Source organism: Brachyistius frenatus, unplaced genomic scaffold, assembly GCF_029030835.1.
Source record: "Brachyistius frenatus isolate BFR_SWC_R1_liver_20210118 unplaced genomic scaffold, ASM2903083v1 Contig_50, whole genome shotgun sequence".
In the NCBI taxonomy this organism is placed as follows: Eukaryota; Metazoa; Chordata; class Actinopteri; family Embiotocidae; genus Brachyistius; species Brachyistius frenatus.
The window spans coordinates 1,217,603-1,230,578 of record NW_027210649.1 but is presented as its reverse complement, the minus strand read 5'-3'; the positions used below and the strand labels follow the sequence as shown (position 1 = coordinate 1,230,578).

General features: G+C 44.1%; 2 protein-coding genes across 2 annotated transcripts; one reads left to right on the top strand and one right to left on the bottom strand.

Moving 5' to 3' along the window:
- The first annotated feature begins 698 nt into the window (after positions 1-698).
- fkbp1aa (FKBP prolyl isomerase 1Aa) lies at positions 699-3,647 on the top strand. Its single transcript, XM_069704274.1, has 5 exons — positions 699-827; positions 972-1,019; positions 1,531-1,643; positions 2,673-2,848; positions 3,160-3,647. The coding sequence occupies exons 1-4, from the start codon at positions 791-793 to the stop codon at positions 2,802-2,804; spliced, it is 330 nt and encodes a 109-aa protein (XP_069560375.1). The 5' UTR covers positions 699-790; the 3' UTR covers positions 2,805-2,848; positions 3,160-3,647.
- Positions 3,648-4,098: 451 nt separating this feature from the next.
- Positions 4,099-10,929, bottom strand: LOC138624263 (syntaphilin). The gene is made up of 5 exons (XM_069704272.1): positions 10,634-10,929; positions 7,919-8,035; positions 7,673-7,807; positions 7,180-7,329; positions 4,099-6,983 (listed from the first exon to the last, which is right to left on the bottom strand). The coding sequence occupies exons 2-5, from the start codon at positions 7,960-7,962 to the stop codon at positions 5,729-5,731; spliced, it is 1,584 nt and encodes a 527-aa protein (XP_069560373.1). The 5' UTR covers positions 7,963-8,035; positions 10,634-10,929; the 3' UTR covers positions 4,099-5,728.
- Positions 10,930-12,976: the final 2,047 nt, after the last annotated feature.

The following is a 12,976-nucleotide window of genomic DNA, read 5'->3' as shown; positions in this document are numbered from 1 at the left end:
ACTAATAATCCATAGCAACAGACGTTAAATTAATTTTCCTTGTAATGTTAATTTCATGTAATATAGCATGATGACTGTTTTTGTATACATTTTATCTTTCATTTTTATTTTATTATTTAATCTTTGTATATAATATATATAGATATATACTGTATATATGTATGTATGTCTATATAGATACATACTGTACTGTATATACTGTGCATTTTATATTTAATATTTTTACTGCTATTTTACAGCTATTTCTAATTTTTTTTTAATAAAGTAACTACCTAACTTAACCTAATATCTTTTAAGGGTCCATGTGGGTTATTGTTCTGTATAGTACTGTACGGGTTGGAAAAAAATAAATATTCCTCCATGATTCATCATACAGCCTGTTGATTTTTATTTCTCCTCTGCACACAGAAGTAGACTTTTGAGGTGTTTTGTTGTTGTTGTTTTTTTGTGCACTGTAACCTCGAGAAAAGCTTCAAATCATTCAGATGAATTTTTGTTGTTTTTTTTTGTTGTTTTTTTTTTGCTCACGGTGTCAACACAGTATATGAAACACTTTGTTGTGTTTCAGAAAATAAGATATTTTCATCATCATAATAATAATAACAGGAAGTATGCATGGATTGGTGCATCCCTCCTCCTCCTCCTCCTACTACCACCACCATCTCCCCACCCCCCCTCCCTCCCATGCCCACCCACCCGCCCGTCAGCAGGCCGCCCCTGCCTGCTTCGCCTCCCGCTTCCGCTGCTCTCATTGTCGGGTGGTCGAGAGGAAGGACACCGTAGAGCGAAAATGGGAGTAGAAATTGAGACAATAACTCCGGGCGACGGTGAGAAATGTCGTTCAACGGCGTTAATACTCGGATGTATTTTAAAAGAGCTTTTAACCCTTAACGCCTCGTCTTTCTCTTTATTTTATTTTATTTTTTTTATTTGGTATTTATTTTTTATTTTTCCCCTCTTTTCGTTTCCAGGACGGACATTCCCGAAGAAGGGGCAGCGCGTCGTGGTGCACTACGTCGGTGAGAGAGCGAGCCGAGCCGAGCCGAGCCGAGCGGATGTTGTTATTTTTTTAATTATTATTATTATTATTTTATTTTTTTAGGAGAACTAAATGTGTTTCTTTCTTAGAGGTTGTGGAGGAAAAAAAAAAAAAAAAAAAAAAAAAACTGGAGCTGGAAACAAATTATTCACAGCTAGCATCGCAGCTAACGCTCATATCCTGTTTGACACCGTTCAAGGGTTGAGGCCGAAGCTGGCTTTTTCTTTCTTTTTTTTAACGATTCAATTAATAATTAAAAACGGGGAGACCTGGCTTATCTTTATTAGGAGGACGGAGGAGTAAAGCTCCTTTAACGTAAAGCTTAACCTAACCCCCCCTCCACCCACCCACCCTCCTGCTAGCTCCCGGCTAATGCTAGCAGTTGGCAGCCTGGCGCAGAAAAAAAAAAAAAAAAAAAAAAAGTGGGACTACTCATCAACGAGGTTTCTTCCTTTTTCCCCCTTTTTTTTTCCTGTGTGTGTTTAAATCAGGCACGCTGGCTGATGGGAAAGTGTTTGACTCCTCGAGGTCCCGAGGGAAACCGTTCAAATTCAAGATCGGACACCAGGAGGTGATTCGTGGTTGGGAGGAAGGAGTAGCTCAGGTGAGGAGGATGTTTTGGTTTGTTTCTCCTCTCTCCCCTCTCCTCTCCTCCTCCCATCTCCTCCTATTTAACATGTCCACTTTGACTACCTTTAAACAGCTTTAAACGAACTAAATCCCGCTTTCCCGAAGACCTTTTACAAGTAGTTTGTGGTGTTTGCGTAACTGTGCTGCTTATATAATGAGTTGCTTCTTGTTATTTATCCCATTTTCATTGATATAAATAGACTGAATAGTAGTGAGATAATCTACAGCTTTCAACAACAAACAAAAAAGATCAACCAAATCTGGTGAGATGTGTGGACAGATCAGGGGTTGGGGGGGGGGATGTACCTTTTTGTGGAAGTAAGTATTCAAAGGTTTTTGTTAATTTGATCGGCATCAGCGCCTCAGTTTCACACAGATTTTGTTTTTGTTTGTTTGTTTGTTTTTTTTTTTTTGTGACCGCCAGTCTTGGGCGTAACTTGCGATTTCCGCCGTGCGCCTGAAGCTCGAGCAAACGCGGACGCTTCGGAGCATCGCGGCAGAACTCGGCGTTGGCGGTCTTGCCGTGGGAGGTGAATTCGCGACGCGCGACACCCGTAACTGTCAAAAGGGAAGAAAAACACCCGATCGCGCTCCGGACGCGACGAACCTCCTTCGGTGTCGGTCTTTAAAAACTCCCCTCGGCTCGTCGCCGGGGGGGGGGGAACCCTCCGGCGGCCTCCGGTCCGAGACGTTGGCGTTCGCCCTCTCCGCTCGCGGTTCACGGGCGAAATTCGCGGGTGCGCACGACGACGCCGGCGGTCGCAGAAAAACGGGTGTAACTCGGCTGGCGGCGTCGATCGAGCGGCGTAACCTCGGACGCTTACTCCCGCAGGTTTTACGTTTCCGCGCGCGTCTCCCGTCCGGTGCGCTCCTCGGAAAACGCGTTCGATTTGCCGCTCGCCGTGTTATTATACTGCTTTTGTGCGAAATATGTCAACCGCCGTGTGTTGTGTCATTCGGCTGCAATGGTAGTTCAAGCGAGGTTTCCCCCTCTCCTCCACAGATGAGTGTAGGTCAGCGGGCAAAGCTTGTTTGCTCACCAGAGTATGCCTACGGCAGCAAAGGTCACCCCGGGATCATCCCACCAAACGCCACTCTCACCTTCGACGTGGAGCTGCTTGGTCTGGAAGCCTGAAACTCGTGCACTCAACTTTGTTTAATTCCACTCAGATTATCAGGGTAAGACGTTTTTGAATTGTTTCAGCGAGTGTTGACGGGGGAACATCTGAATGCGTGTGGATGTGCGTGCGATGGACCTGCTGTGGTTATCGGCGCTGGCTGCGCTCACGTTCCCACCCGGTCTGCTCGTTTTGCTCCACGCTTAACTATACATTTTTTTTTTCTTTTTTTTTTTCGGTTTTATAATTCTCCAGCTGATGTGTAAGGATTTAACGGTATGGACATAACAAGATTTAGCCTTGAGTATCCTGTAATCCCCTCTTGCATCTCCTCCTTAATCGCAGCACTAAGACCCTGTTATTTCCCCGCAGGTTGACTCCTATCTCGGGAACATGGAGGAAAAATGTTAACAGATGATTCCTGCTCTTGATTCCTGCATAGGACCTATGTCTATAGCTTCACTAGCTCACTCTCCTTTCCATTTAGATACAAATTATGTCATGTCACTTGCTTTAAAACTTGATCCCTTATATATACTTTAGATTCCATACAGTTTAAAGTTATAGGCCATCCCATCCCATGTATTTTGTCATATTCTGCTATGTATTTTTATGGTGATGTTTTTTTTTAATTTTTATTATTATTATTATTATTATTATTATTTGACTTAAAATTGACTTTATTGACTATTTGACTGACAAAATGTGTCTGCCATCAGGACCACATTTTTAGATAAGTGTCATAAGTACCGAATCAGTCTCATTCCTGTGGTTCTGTGGCCTTTTAAAGAAAAATTGTATTGATTGCGGGTAATGAATTGTCTTGAATAAAAATAAGAATAAATTTTTGTTTGACACAATGATATTGCTAAGAATAACCTTTTGTGATATTTGTGATTGGAATAAATTAGTAAAACATGTGAAACACGTTGTAACCAGGGACTCACAAGTCAAGCACATCATGACCACGAATAGTTGACAAGTGTGTGCACATGTAAGATTTTTATTGTCTATACGGCAGCATCAGTTCTTAATTTATGAGCAACGTGACTTTATGGCTGTAATGTTCACAGTTGGACAATATTTGTCTTGTTGGCCAAAAAAATGTTTGGTCTCTAGTAAAAGGTTTCTAGGTCTGTTTTGTCTGTGGCTCCTCTAAACACATTAAAAGAGTAATTTTACAGAAACAGACATTTTTTTTTTTCCTTCCCTTGGGCGACTTTTATCTCACTGCTCAGCACTTCCTGTCATTCACACTCATTTATAATTCATATTCAGTGGTATCACAGCACACGAAGAATATGATAAAAATAAAATAAAACAAGTATCTTTTATTGTAGAGAGGAAACAGGGTTATTTTGCAATATTTTGTTTCTTGTGCTATTACACATCATCACTAATGCATAAATGACATTGAGCCATTATGAATTTAAAAGCATCATTAAACCACACTTTGTTTTACAACAGAATTTGCTCCGAAACAGAACCACTGATTAAACCTCGAGTTCAACTTTATTGGAAAGATCCTTGAAAGCTCAAACATAGGACTGAAATCAGTAACTACAAACTACATCAGAGTTGGGTCAGCACAAACCAGAGGGCCACTTCAAAGATGAGTACCAACATTTTTAGGAATGATGTTTAAATAATACTCTTTGGGATCCATCGAAGTGCAATTAAAACAGCCGAAGCCGACACAAACGATAACTTCGGTATTAGTCTTTACTTTCATCCGCTCAGGCATCTATTGTTTCATGTAAAATTAGAAAATATATCTCTTTTATCTCTTCGCAAACATTTCTAAACAAAACCACTCATCCAAATCTGATTTATTCATCCGTGTGGATCAGAAGCTACAGTATGTTTGACCTTAAAGAAAAGCTTCTCCTTACAATTTGTAAGCTTTGTAGAAACACTGGATACATGGCCCGACTGTGCATTTCAGAACTGGAGCAGAAAAAGCCCGGTACATATTACCCCACCTTTATTTTCTAGATCCAAATTGCAGTAAAAGCTGTCCAGCTAAAAAGCTACGAGCCCAGTTTCCCGTTTTTCTGTTAGCGCGATCCAGACGTTTAGATTGTCTCTATTAACACATTATTGTGTTGATGTGTAGGACAAATGTCCAAACTGGATCAAAGAACTAGAGTCTGTTCGGTTTTCCGTGGTTTATTTAATGGGCAAAAGAAGAAGAAGAAGAAAAAAAAATCGCTGATCTGTTGGTTCTGCGTCTGAGTACAAGATTCTATGCACATGCTCTGCTTTTCAGAAGATGAAAGTCCCCAACAGCTTTAAAACATTCAGTATTTTCCTGGGCGGATATGACCGAAATACAAAACCTAACACCTTCCACTCTTCGGTGCCCAAACCCACGGTGCTCGGTGTCCGTCGGAACAAACCAGATGAGTGCTGACTCTTCATTAATTTCTCTAAAATTGCGTGCGGCACAGTTGACGGCCAAAGGAATTTCATGGCGGTGACTCTCCCATTCCCTGTGAGCAATTTCTAAAATACGATGCTGAAAATAGAGCAGCATTCAAATTCTCCTCCACTTCTTTTTTATAGTATAAACTGTATATCTTTACCCTGAAGACGGCTCATCGTAATCCACGAAGGGGGCTTTTCAATGCAAGCAGGAGAACCCGAACAAACGTCGGGTTACATGCAAAGTGCAATAAAGAGAAAACCACTTAAACTGCAGGCGGTAGGCAGTAAGTATATCCGAGTAATGAAAAAGTATTCCAAGTACAACTAATCATTTGTTCTCTAAGGCAAAGCATGACCACAGAATCACAAGGGCATTATGTCAAATCTAAAAACCTTATAAGGAGGAGGAATATCCAACGCACGGCCGGGACCAGAAATGTACCAAAGCAAAGTCTGCGTTGTGCCTGCAGAGGTTTGGAGTTGTAATCTTAACGTCGGAGGGGGGCCGACGGTGTCAGATTGACGTGGTTCCGTTCATGCTGGTGGGCCTGCGTCCCCTGCCTGCACCCTGGCGTCGAAGCGAGTGCAGGGCGACGGCACAGCAGCCTCTCAGCATGGAACCAATATGGTACACGGGCATGACTTCCTGCTGCCCCCCTCGACACAGCCAGGCCATGGTCGGGACCACCGGCATCGCCAGGGCTAAAAGATCTACGAGGAAGTAGCGGCTCCAGTGGCACAGCGGAGGGGAATACCCGTCTTCGTTTGCGCCCTCCGTCTCCTCCCTATTGTCCTCTTCTAGCTCCACCACGGTTGCTTCCTGCTTCACTGGCGGAGGAGCTATAGGGTGGGGCTGGCAGGTGTGGGGTTTAGCTGGCACCTTTGGTACCTCCGCGGGTCTGTCCGGCGGCAGCGGCTCTGCAGTGTAAGAAAGCGGAGGAGGAGACAGAGGCGGCAAAGACGACGGGAATAGTTGTGGCTCTGAGCGTGCGATGTCTGCGGCGGGGAAAGAAATGACACTCAGCTCCTCGGCACTCGTTTCCTCACACAGCCAGGACATGGTGGGGCTGCAGGCCTGCGAGCGGACCTCCGCTTTCTTCTCTGCTGCAGGAACAGGGACGGGGCTGGAGTCGGTGGCGGGGACAGCTGCGGTCGCCGTGGTCACCGGGGCCTCCTCCTGAGGTAAGTGAAGGAACAGGTGATGGTGGGGGAGGTAGGAGTGTCCACTGCACCTGCAGCTGCTACTGAGGGTGTGGCAGGAGTGCGAGATTGGCAACACAGCCCCCCCGCTGCACAGCCTTTCATAGGTGGAGGAGCGCGGCATGGTTGCGGGGACTCGGAGGTGGCCCTGCGAGGGCAGCTGCTCTGACAGGACGGCGGCCTCCAGGAGCAGGTGGGTTTGTCCGGGTGGGCGAGGCGCTCCGCTCAGGTCGCCGGCATTGGCGCTGCGCTCCAGCTGCAGGGCCTCGCTGCTCCGTCGGGTGTGGGCGGCGCTGCGGCTCAAAGTGCTGGCAGGGGAACATCCGCAGGAGCGAGACCTGCCGCCCGGCCGAGCTCCCTGCAACCATGAGTTTGGCTTGGGGTCGTGAGGGTCTTGTTCACGGACACCCAAGTTGGACCTCACGGACTCGACCACTCCTTGGAGGTGATGGATCTCCTTGCGGGCCTCTTTCAGTGCTAACTGGGCCTCCACACGGTGGCATTCTTCTTCTATCCAGTCTTCTTGCATCCGGTACAGTTGAGTCCTCAACTCATCTATTTCACAGTCCCTGACAAAGTATAAAGGATAACTGAAGAGCAGACTCACTTTTCAGAATGTCTTTGACAGCGACAAAGTGTGGTTAAAAAATATATATATATATAAAAAGGCACCAGGGAACTAGACATAGGAAGCATTACTTTCTGGCTACAGTAAAAATTGGCACAACAACAAGCAAAAGGAGTGTGAGGAAAAGGAAGACTCACCTGTGTTGAAGTCTTTCCACATTTTCCCTTAGTCGCGCCCGCAGGTGTCGTATACACACCTCCTTCTGTTGCAGGGGTGTGAGGTACTGCTCCGGGGTGGGAGGCCTGATCCCATGGTTGTTGCTGCAGGCGGTGTGCTTTGCCTGTCGCCTGAATCAACACACATAAAAGTCTGCGCTTAATCACATTGAATATATTTTACCCCAGGGGTAATGGTTAATGACAATCGCTGTGATTTATTGATTCAACTCTACAGTTACGTCGAAGGCTGTTTGTGGCGTCAATAACACCGCATTATATTGAAAAGTCTTTCTTAGTTGTTGGTCGTTTAGTCTCCAGTCCATATAACTGCAATGTCTCATGAGGAGACAACAAAGCATAAAAAGAGCCAGGGGCAGCTACTCTGGGCAATAAGACACTTTTAAAAACATGACTTTGGTCCCTTTTTTTTTTTTTTTTTTTTTTCATATTGTATAAAGGAGTGCTATGTTACCTGGGTGTAGTGGGATACGTCCGGGCCGTGGGGCTGCCCTCTGGTGCCCTGACCCGACCAGGGTAGGTGTGAGTGCTGGGTGTGTCACTGTGGGAACATCGCCCGCTGCTGCCGCCACCAGTTCCCACTGAGCGCCTTGTCGGGAGATCGAATCACACTCGTTTACAAGAAGTCACCAAACCGGGCGTGAGATTATTTTTTGGGGGTTTTGTTGAAAAGAGACGTACGAGAAGGAGGGAACAGTACCTGCGCTGACCTGAGGAGGGCTTTCGACTCGGAGTGAGAGACATTGATGTGCAAAGGAACCTCCAACCTCTCCACTGCTGTCTCTAGAGAGGGACACTAGGAACCCTCACAGCTGGACTGTAAGAACCGGAACAGACACAAACACATCAGAGGTAAAACCAGCAAAAATAATAAGTAATTATCTGAATCACAAATTACCCAAAATGAATCCTAAAAGCCGTGCTCTGAAAAGAAAGAGCTCCTTTTTCTTCCTGAACGTTGTCTCCTGTGTGTGGTCATTATCTTCACTGAAGGCCAGAGACAAAAGTCTCACCCTAACCCTAATAAAAAAAAAAAAAAATAGTCTCGGCCAGCAGCAAATAAAGCCTCCTTTCTCTGCTGAGACAAAGGGGACACAGTGAGTTCACAGTGAGTGCAGCTGCGTCTCTCTGAGCTGTGTCCTCCCTGTCTGCAGCGCTGCACACAAACATGATTAAACTTCACATCAACGGCTGTCAGAAGTCAAAAGCTTGGTGGCTGGCAGAGGCAGGAGTCACTGGGGTTATATGAACTCCGAATCTGCCAAAAATGTAAACGATCAGATATTAGCAGAGGTGGATTCACAACAGCAGGAATAAAATGTCATTTAAAGGGTCGCGGTATGGTTTTTTTGGTCTTCTTTCTTGCCTCTCAGTTTGTCCCACGTGTCACTCCCTCCACACACCAGAGGTAACCAGTCTCTTCCTCTGTTCCCAGTCTCCTTCCTGCCACGCCCACCTCACCTGCTCCCAGTTCCCCAGATTGCCTCACCTGCAGCCAATCAGCCCAGTCAGTCTGTCTGTCCTCAGTTTGCCAGCACTAAGTTGCCAGGTAGGACGTTTTTGTCTCTCTGGGTTGCAGCCTCATGTTCTGTTTCTAAGTCAGTAGCTTTGGACTCTCCCTCTGCATCGTTTTCACCTGCCTGGTCTTTGAAATATCACCAAGCCTTTGTATGTGAAGCTCAGTTTGCTTCACCACCAGCCTCGGTGTCATGCACGTCTTCTTGACTAACTGTGACAGGGCTCGGTAATGAAAGTCAGAACGTATAGACTGAAATATGTTGAATTAGACGTCGGCATGGTTCAGGTTTTAGGCTTGTTTATTCTTTGATCGGACATTTCTTTACCTCCATTCTTTCTACCTTACCAAGACCATATTTATGTAAAACTTAATTATATAGTGCTTTTGTGTCCAGGTTAATTTTTTCTGACTATTTTCTCTTATTTGATCATCATATTCTATATTGTTCTTACAACACTTGTATGTTATCCTTTTTTTTCCAGCACAAACTGGGCTACAAGTGTAACTCCTCAATATGTTAATTTAGCAAAGTATAAAGTTGTCACATGCAAAGTTTGATAGGAATAACACAGGATCTCTAAAAATGCACAAATATTTTGTCAAACTGACTCAAAATACAACTGTAAAACAATTTATGAACACTTACAGTTTTAGATGAGATACTGACCCATGCACAGAAAATGTTTTGTCTCCTTTTCATTTCTAAGCTTGTTTACACGATTCAAGTTATGTTACTGAAATGTTACATGCTGAATGTTCACTGATGAACTTAATAGTTTGATAGGTTAAAAAAAAAAAAAGTCATAACATTGATATTTCCATAAAGTCAGGTTTCTATGGCACTGATATCTTAATATAATATAAAGTAAATCCTATATTAAACATGTGTAATGTCCAACTTGTGTGGCCTAATTCATTTAGTTAAAACCCCCAAATTCAGACAACTTGATGACATGAACTCGGTAACCTCCATGGTGGCTACAGTCCTGCCTAAAAGTATGATCACGTTTTCATTATTTTCTGTGAATATCTGCTCGCCCTGTTCATCTCGGGTGTTATTTAACAGTAAAAAAATCCAACATGAGGACAAAATGTTCTCCTTTATCCTCAGAAGTGCCTTCAGCTCTGAAAGCAGCTGCTCCAGCCTTACAAATACGCCTGCTGTTCAATAAATCTGTGTGTCTGCTGCAGACTCAACAGACCTGCAACTCCACTGATAATGAAAAGCACACTTAACGAACCGGAAGCGTCTCATTTTGTCCTATATTTAATTTCTAGGACGACGAAGCAGGAAATCTATCCCTCCCCACCCCTCCCCTCTCCTGTGTCTGCGCAACAAGTGGTGATGCTGGTGAGAAATACGCAATCATCTTACGTAAGTGTGAGTATCGGTGTTTACTGTGGAGGCGAGAATCTTTACAGTAGGTGGATAAAACTGAACTCAGAGCAGCGTTTAGACCTGCAGATGATCAGCAGGCTGAATGTTTCAGGATGGATATGAGGAAGTGCTCGGACGGTGCGCCCCGTCCTTGAATTGTCATTATGGTATTAGATCACAGGATTTTCCACATCTGTCGCCCACAGTAAAGCAGTGTTAGATAAGCAAGTAGTCAAAAGAAAAAGTCTCATCATAGCTTTTGCATAACCAGCTGACAACACGCGGGTCCCTAAACAGGACACCGAACACCCCAGTAGGTACTTTTCATACGGGAAAACGCCTCTGATCAAAACAGCTGACTATGAAATTCATCTTTCCAGCTCTGTCCTACATACGTTTACTAAAAAACAAAAAAAAAGACCCCAAAAAACAACAACAACAAACACATCTCTGAATCTCCAAACAATCGTTTTTGGTAGCTGAAGACAGAAATAAAAACCTGCACATGAAAGCGGTACCATTTCGGCAGGTGGAAGCTGCGCCTCGTAGAAAAGCCTCGGTCCCTGCCTGACTCGATGGTCCCCGGTGGCAGCAGGAAGAAAAGGTGCTGGTGGTGCTGATGATGAGAGTCCATCCTGCAGCCATGAAGCCCGGAGATGAAATGAGGCAACTGCGTCTGCTGCATCGGTGCTTCTTAAAGTGACAGTAGGGAATCATGATGCCTCATTTGGCAGGATTTCCCCCGCACGTTTTCTCTGGTTATTGAGGGGATTTCACAGCAGGGATGTTTCCGTCTGACAGGTGAAGAGCAGTTTAATAATCCTCTTATTCCAACAGGCAGCGTGATGGGGGTCCGGCTGGACTGGTACAAGGTGTACAGCACTTCAGATGATGGATGATTGTGCAGAGTCACTGAAGCAAGCTGCAGTTGGAGCGAAGTTTAGTTCCCATTTAAAAGAAATGCATTAAAATTCATCCATCTGTTTATCTCAATACAATCCACAATGACACAACAACATATTTACAATTACAGAGAAAGGAACACACAAATGGCTCAAACTCTAAATTCTCAATAGGCTACTATTTACATAATAAACGAAAGGAACAAAAGTGGCAAATGGGAATATTTTTCGGTTCCCGCTGCGTAAATTCATCTGTACAGGGTCTCACTGACACTTTTATGTGTTAAAAGAAAAATAATTTGCTGTTCACTTCATGTAAGATGTGCATACAGAACAGAGAGAAGTTCATAAATACATTTAGTATTTATGAATCACTGTATATTTTAAGATTAGGCATTTCATTTGTTGTTAACAGCACAGCTCTGCTGAATGAAGATCAAATGGTCATTAAACAATGTCAATTAAAACTGCAAGCAGTGATATGCGGGCCCTCGCACGCTGCATGTGGGGGATCCAGCAGGTCGGGGCCGCCGGCTCCCCGACGTGCAGCACACCAAGGTCAGCATATTCCCGCTTGCAGATTACATTTTTTTTTCTCGATCTCGTCCCTTATTCCTCTTTAAAAAGAAAAGGCTTTTTTTGTCGGCTTTAACATCTTCAAAAACTCATGAAAGTTGGTGCCTGACACAAGTTTCATGATGTTTGAAGCATCGTTTGACCTTAAACATCAACTTCCTGTGTCACCGTGAAACATCAAACTTAGCCGCATCGCCCTGGCTATACTATATACTATATATTATATACTATATACTCTATGCTGTATACTCTATACTCTATATAGTCTATACTATATACTCTATGCTGTATACTCTATACTATCTATACTCTATATAAAAATGAATTTTGGGTCATAGTATGACTTTTTTTATATTTCGGACGACACGTTTGGATGACTTTTCATGACTTTTCAGAGTATGACATGGATGCCTCAAGTTATTTCTCACTGTGAGGTATCTGCTCGAACACCACTGTGTCATACATGTCTGAAATATGAAGAAAAGGCACTTTTGGAATTTTTTTGGTTTGTTGACTTATACTGTTAGTACAAACCCAAACCTGTGTGGCTTACCCTTAGAGGGACTCACCTTAGGAGGTCTCGCCCTCTGTGAACCACGTGGCTTACTAAGGGGACTTGTCCTCAGTGAACCATGAACCTTGTGTGTTACCTGGGCGGGGCTCGAACCCATGTCTTCATGAGGTCATCCAGCTGGGAGTCGGCGTTGCAGACCGCTGGACTATCTACGGCGCCGTAGGACGAACTGCGGCAGGAGAAAGTGGTTCACGGAGTTCACTCAGAGCTTCCAGCTACTCAACAGACAGTCTGATTAACTCAACAGGTAAAAGATTCTCCTTCACCCAGGTTGATGTTAATGGTTCAGATTCCACCTCGGCCTGTTGATGCTGATTCAACTTTTAGTGAAGTTGAAACGTTTGAAGAAATTGAAAAAGTTTTGCATACACTACACATTACAGGAAGCTATTTAATATCACTGCAGACCCCTTGAAAACACGTATATCTACTATCCAAAGAATGTCTGCGGCAATTTTGGTCGCATTTGAATGAATATTTGTGGACGGTGAAGTTATAGGTTGCAGTGAGCCAAAGATTTGTCACAATGCAATCAAGATACTGGAAAGATGGATGGTGCAGTGGTTAGCACTGCTGCCTCTCACACAGAAGGTTTGGGGTTTGATCCCCCTTTTGTCATGACCTTAAAAGAAGGTCGCAAGTCATTTTTGACTTTGAAAATGCGGTAACTCTTTGAACAAAATGCCACAGCATGACTTTTGGGTCACTTTTTGGCCGCCATGCCACGGGCACACCGATCGACGAAAACAAATTATTTTGATAACTTTTAATTCCAAACATGTTAAGAGGGCACAGACTAAATTTCAAGT

Excerpts from the sequence above, each read along its gene's own strand:
- fkbp1aa (XM_069704274.1), top strand. The coding sequence starts at position 791 with ATGGGAGTAGAAATTGAGACAATAACTCCGGGCGACG. Across the intron at positions 828-971 it reads GACAATAACTCCGGGCGACG|GACGGACATTCCCGAAGAAG; the intron begins GTGAGAAATGTC and ends TTTCGTTTCCAG. Across the intron at positions 1,644-2,672 it reads GGGAGGAAGGAGTAGCTCAG|ATGAGTGTAGGTCAGCGGGC; the intron begins GTGAGGAGGATG and ends TCTCCTCCACAG.
- LOC138624263 (XM_069704272.1), bottom strand. The coding sequence starts at position 7,962 with ATGTCTCTCACTCCGAGTCGAAAGCCCTCCTCAGGTCAGCGCAG. Across the intron at positions 7,330-7,672 it reads ACGTATCCCACTACACCCAG|GCGACAGGCAAAGCACACCG; the intron begins GTAACATAGCAC and ends GTGTTGATTCAG. Across the intron at positions 6,984-7,179 it reads GTGGAAAGACTTCAACACAG|GGACTGTGAAATAGATGAGT; the intron begins GTGAGTCTTCCT and ends ATACTTTGTCAG.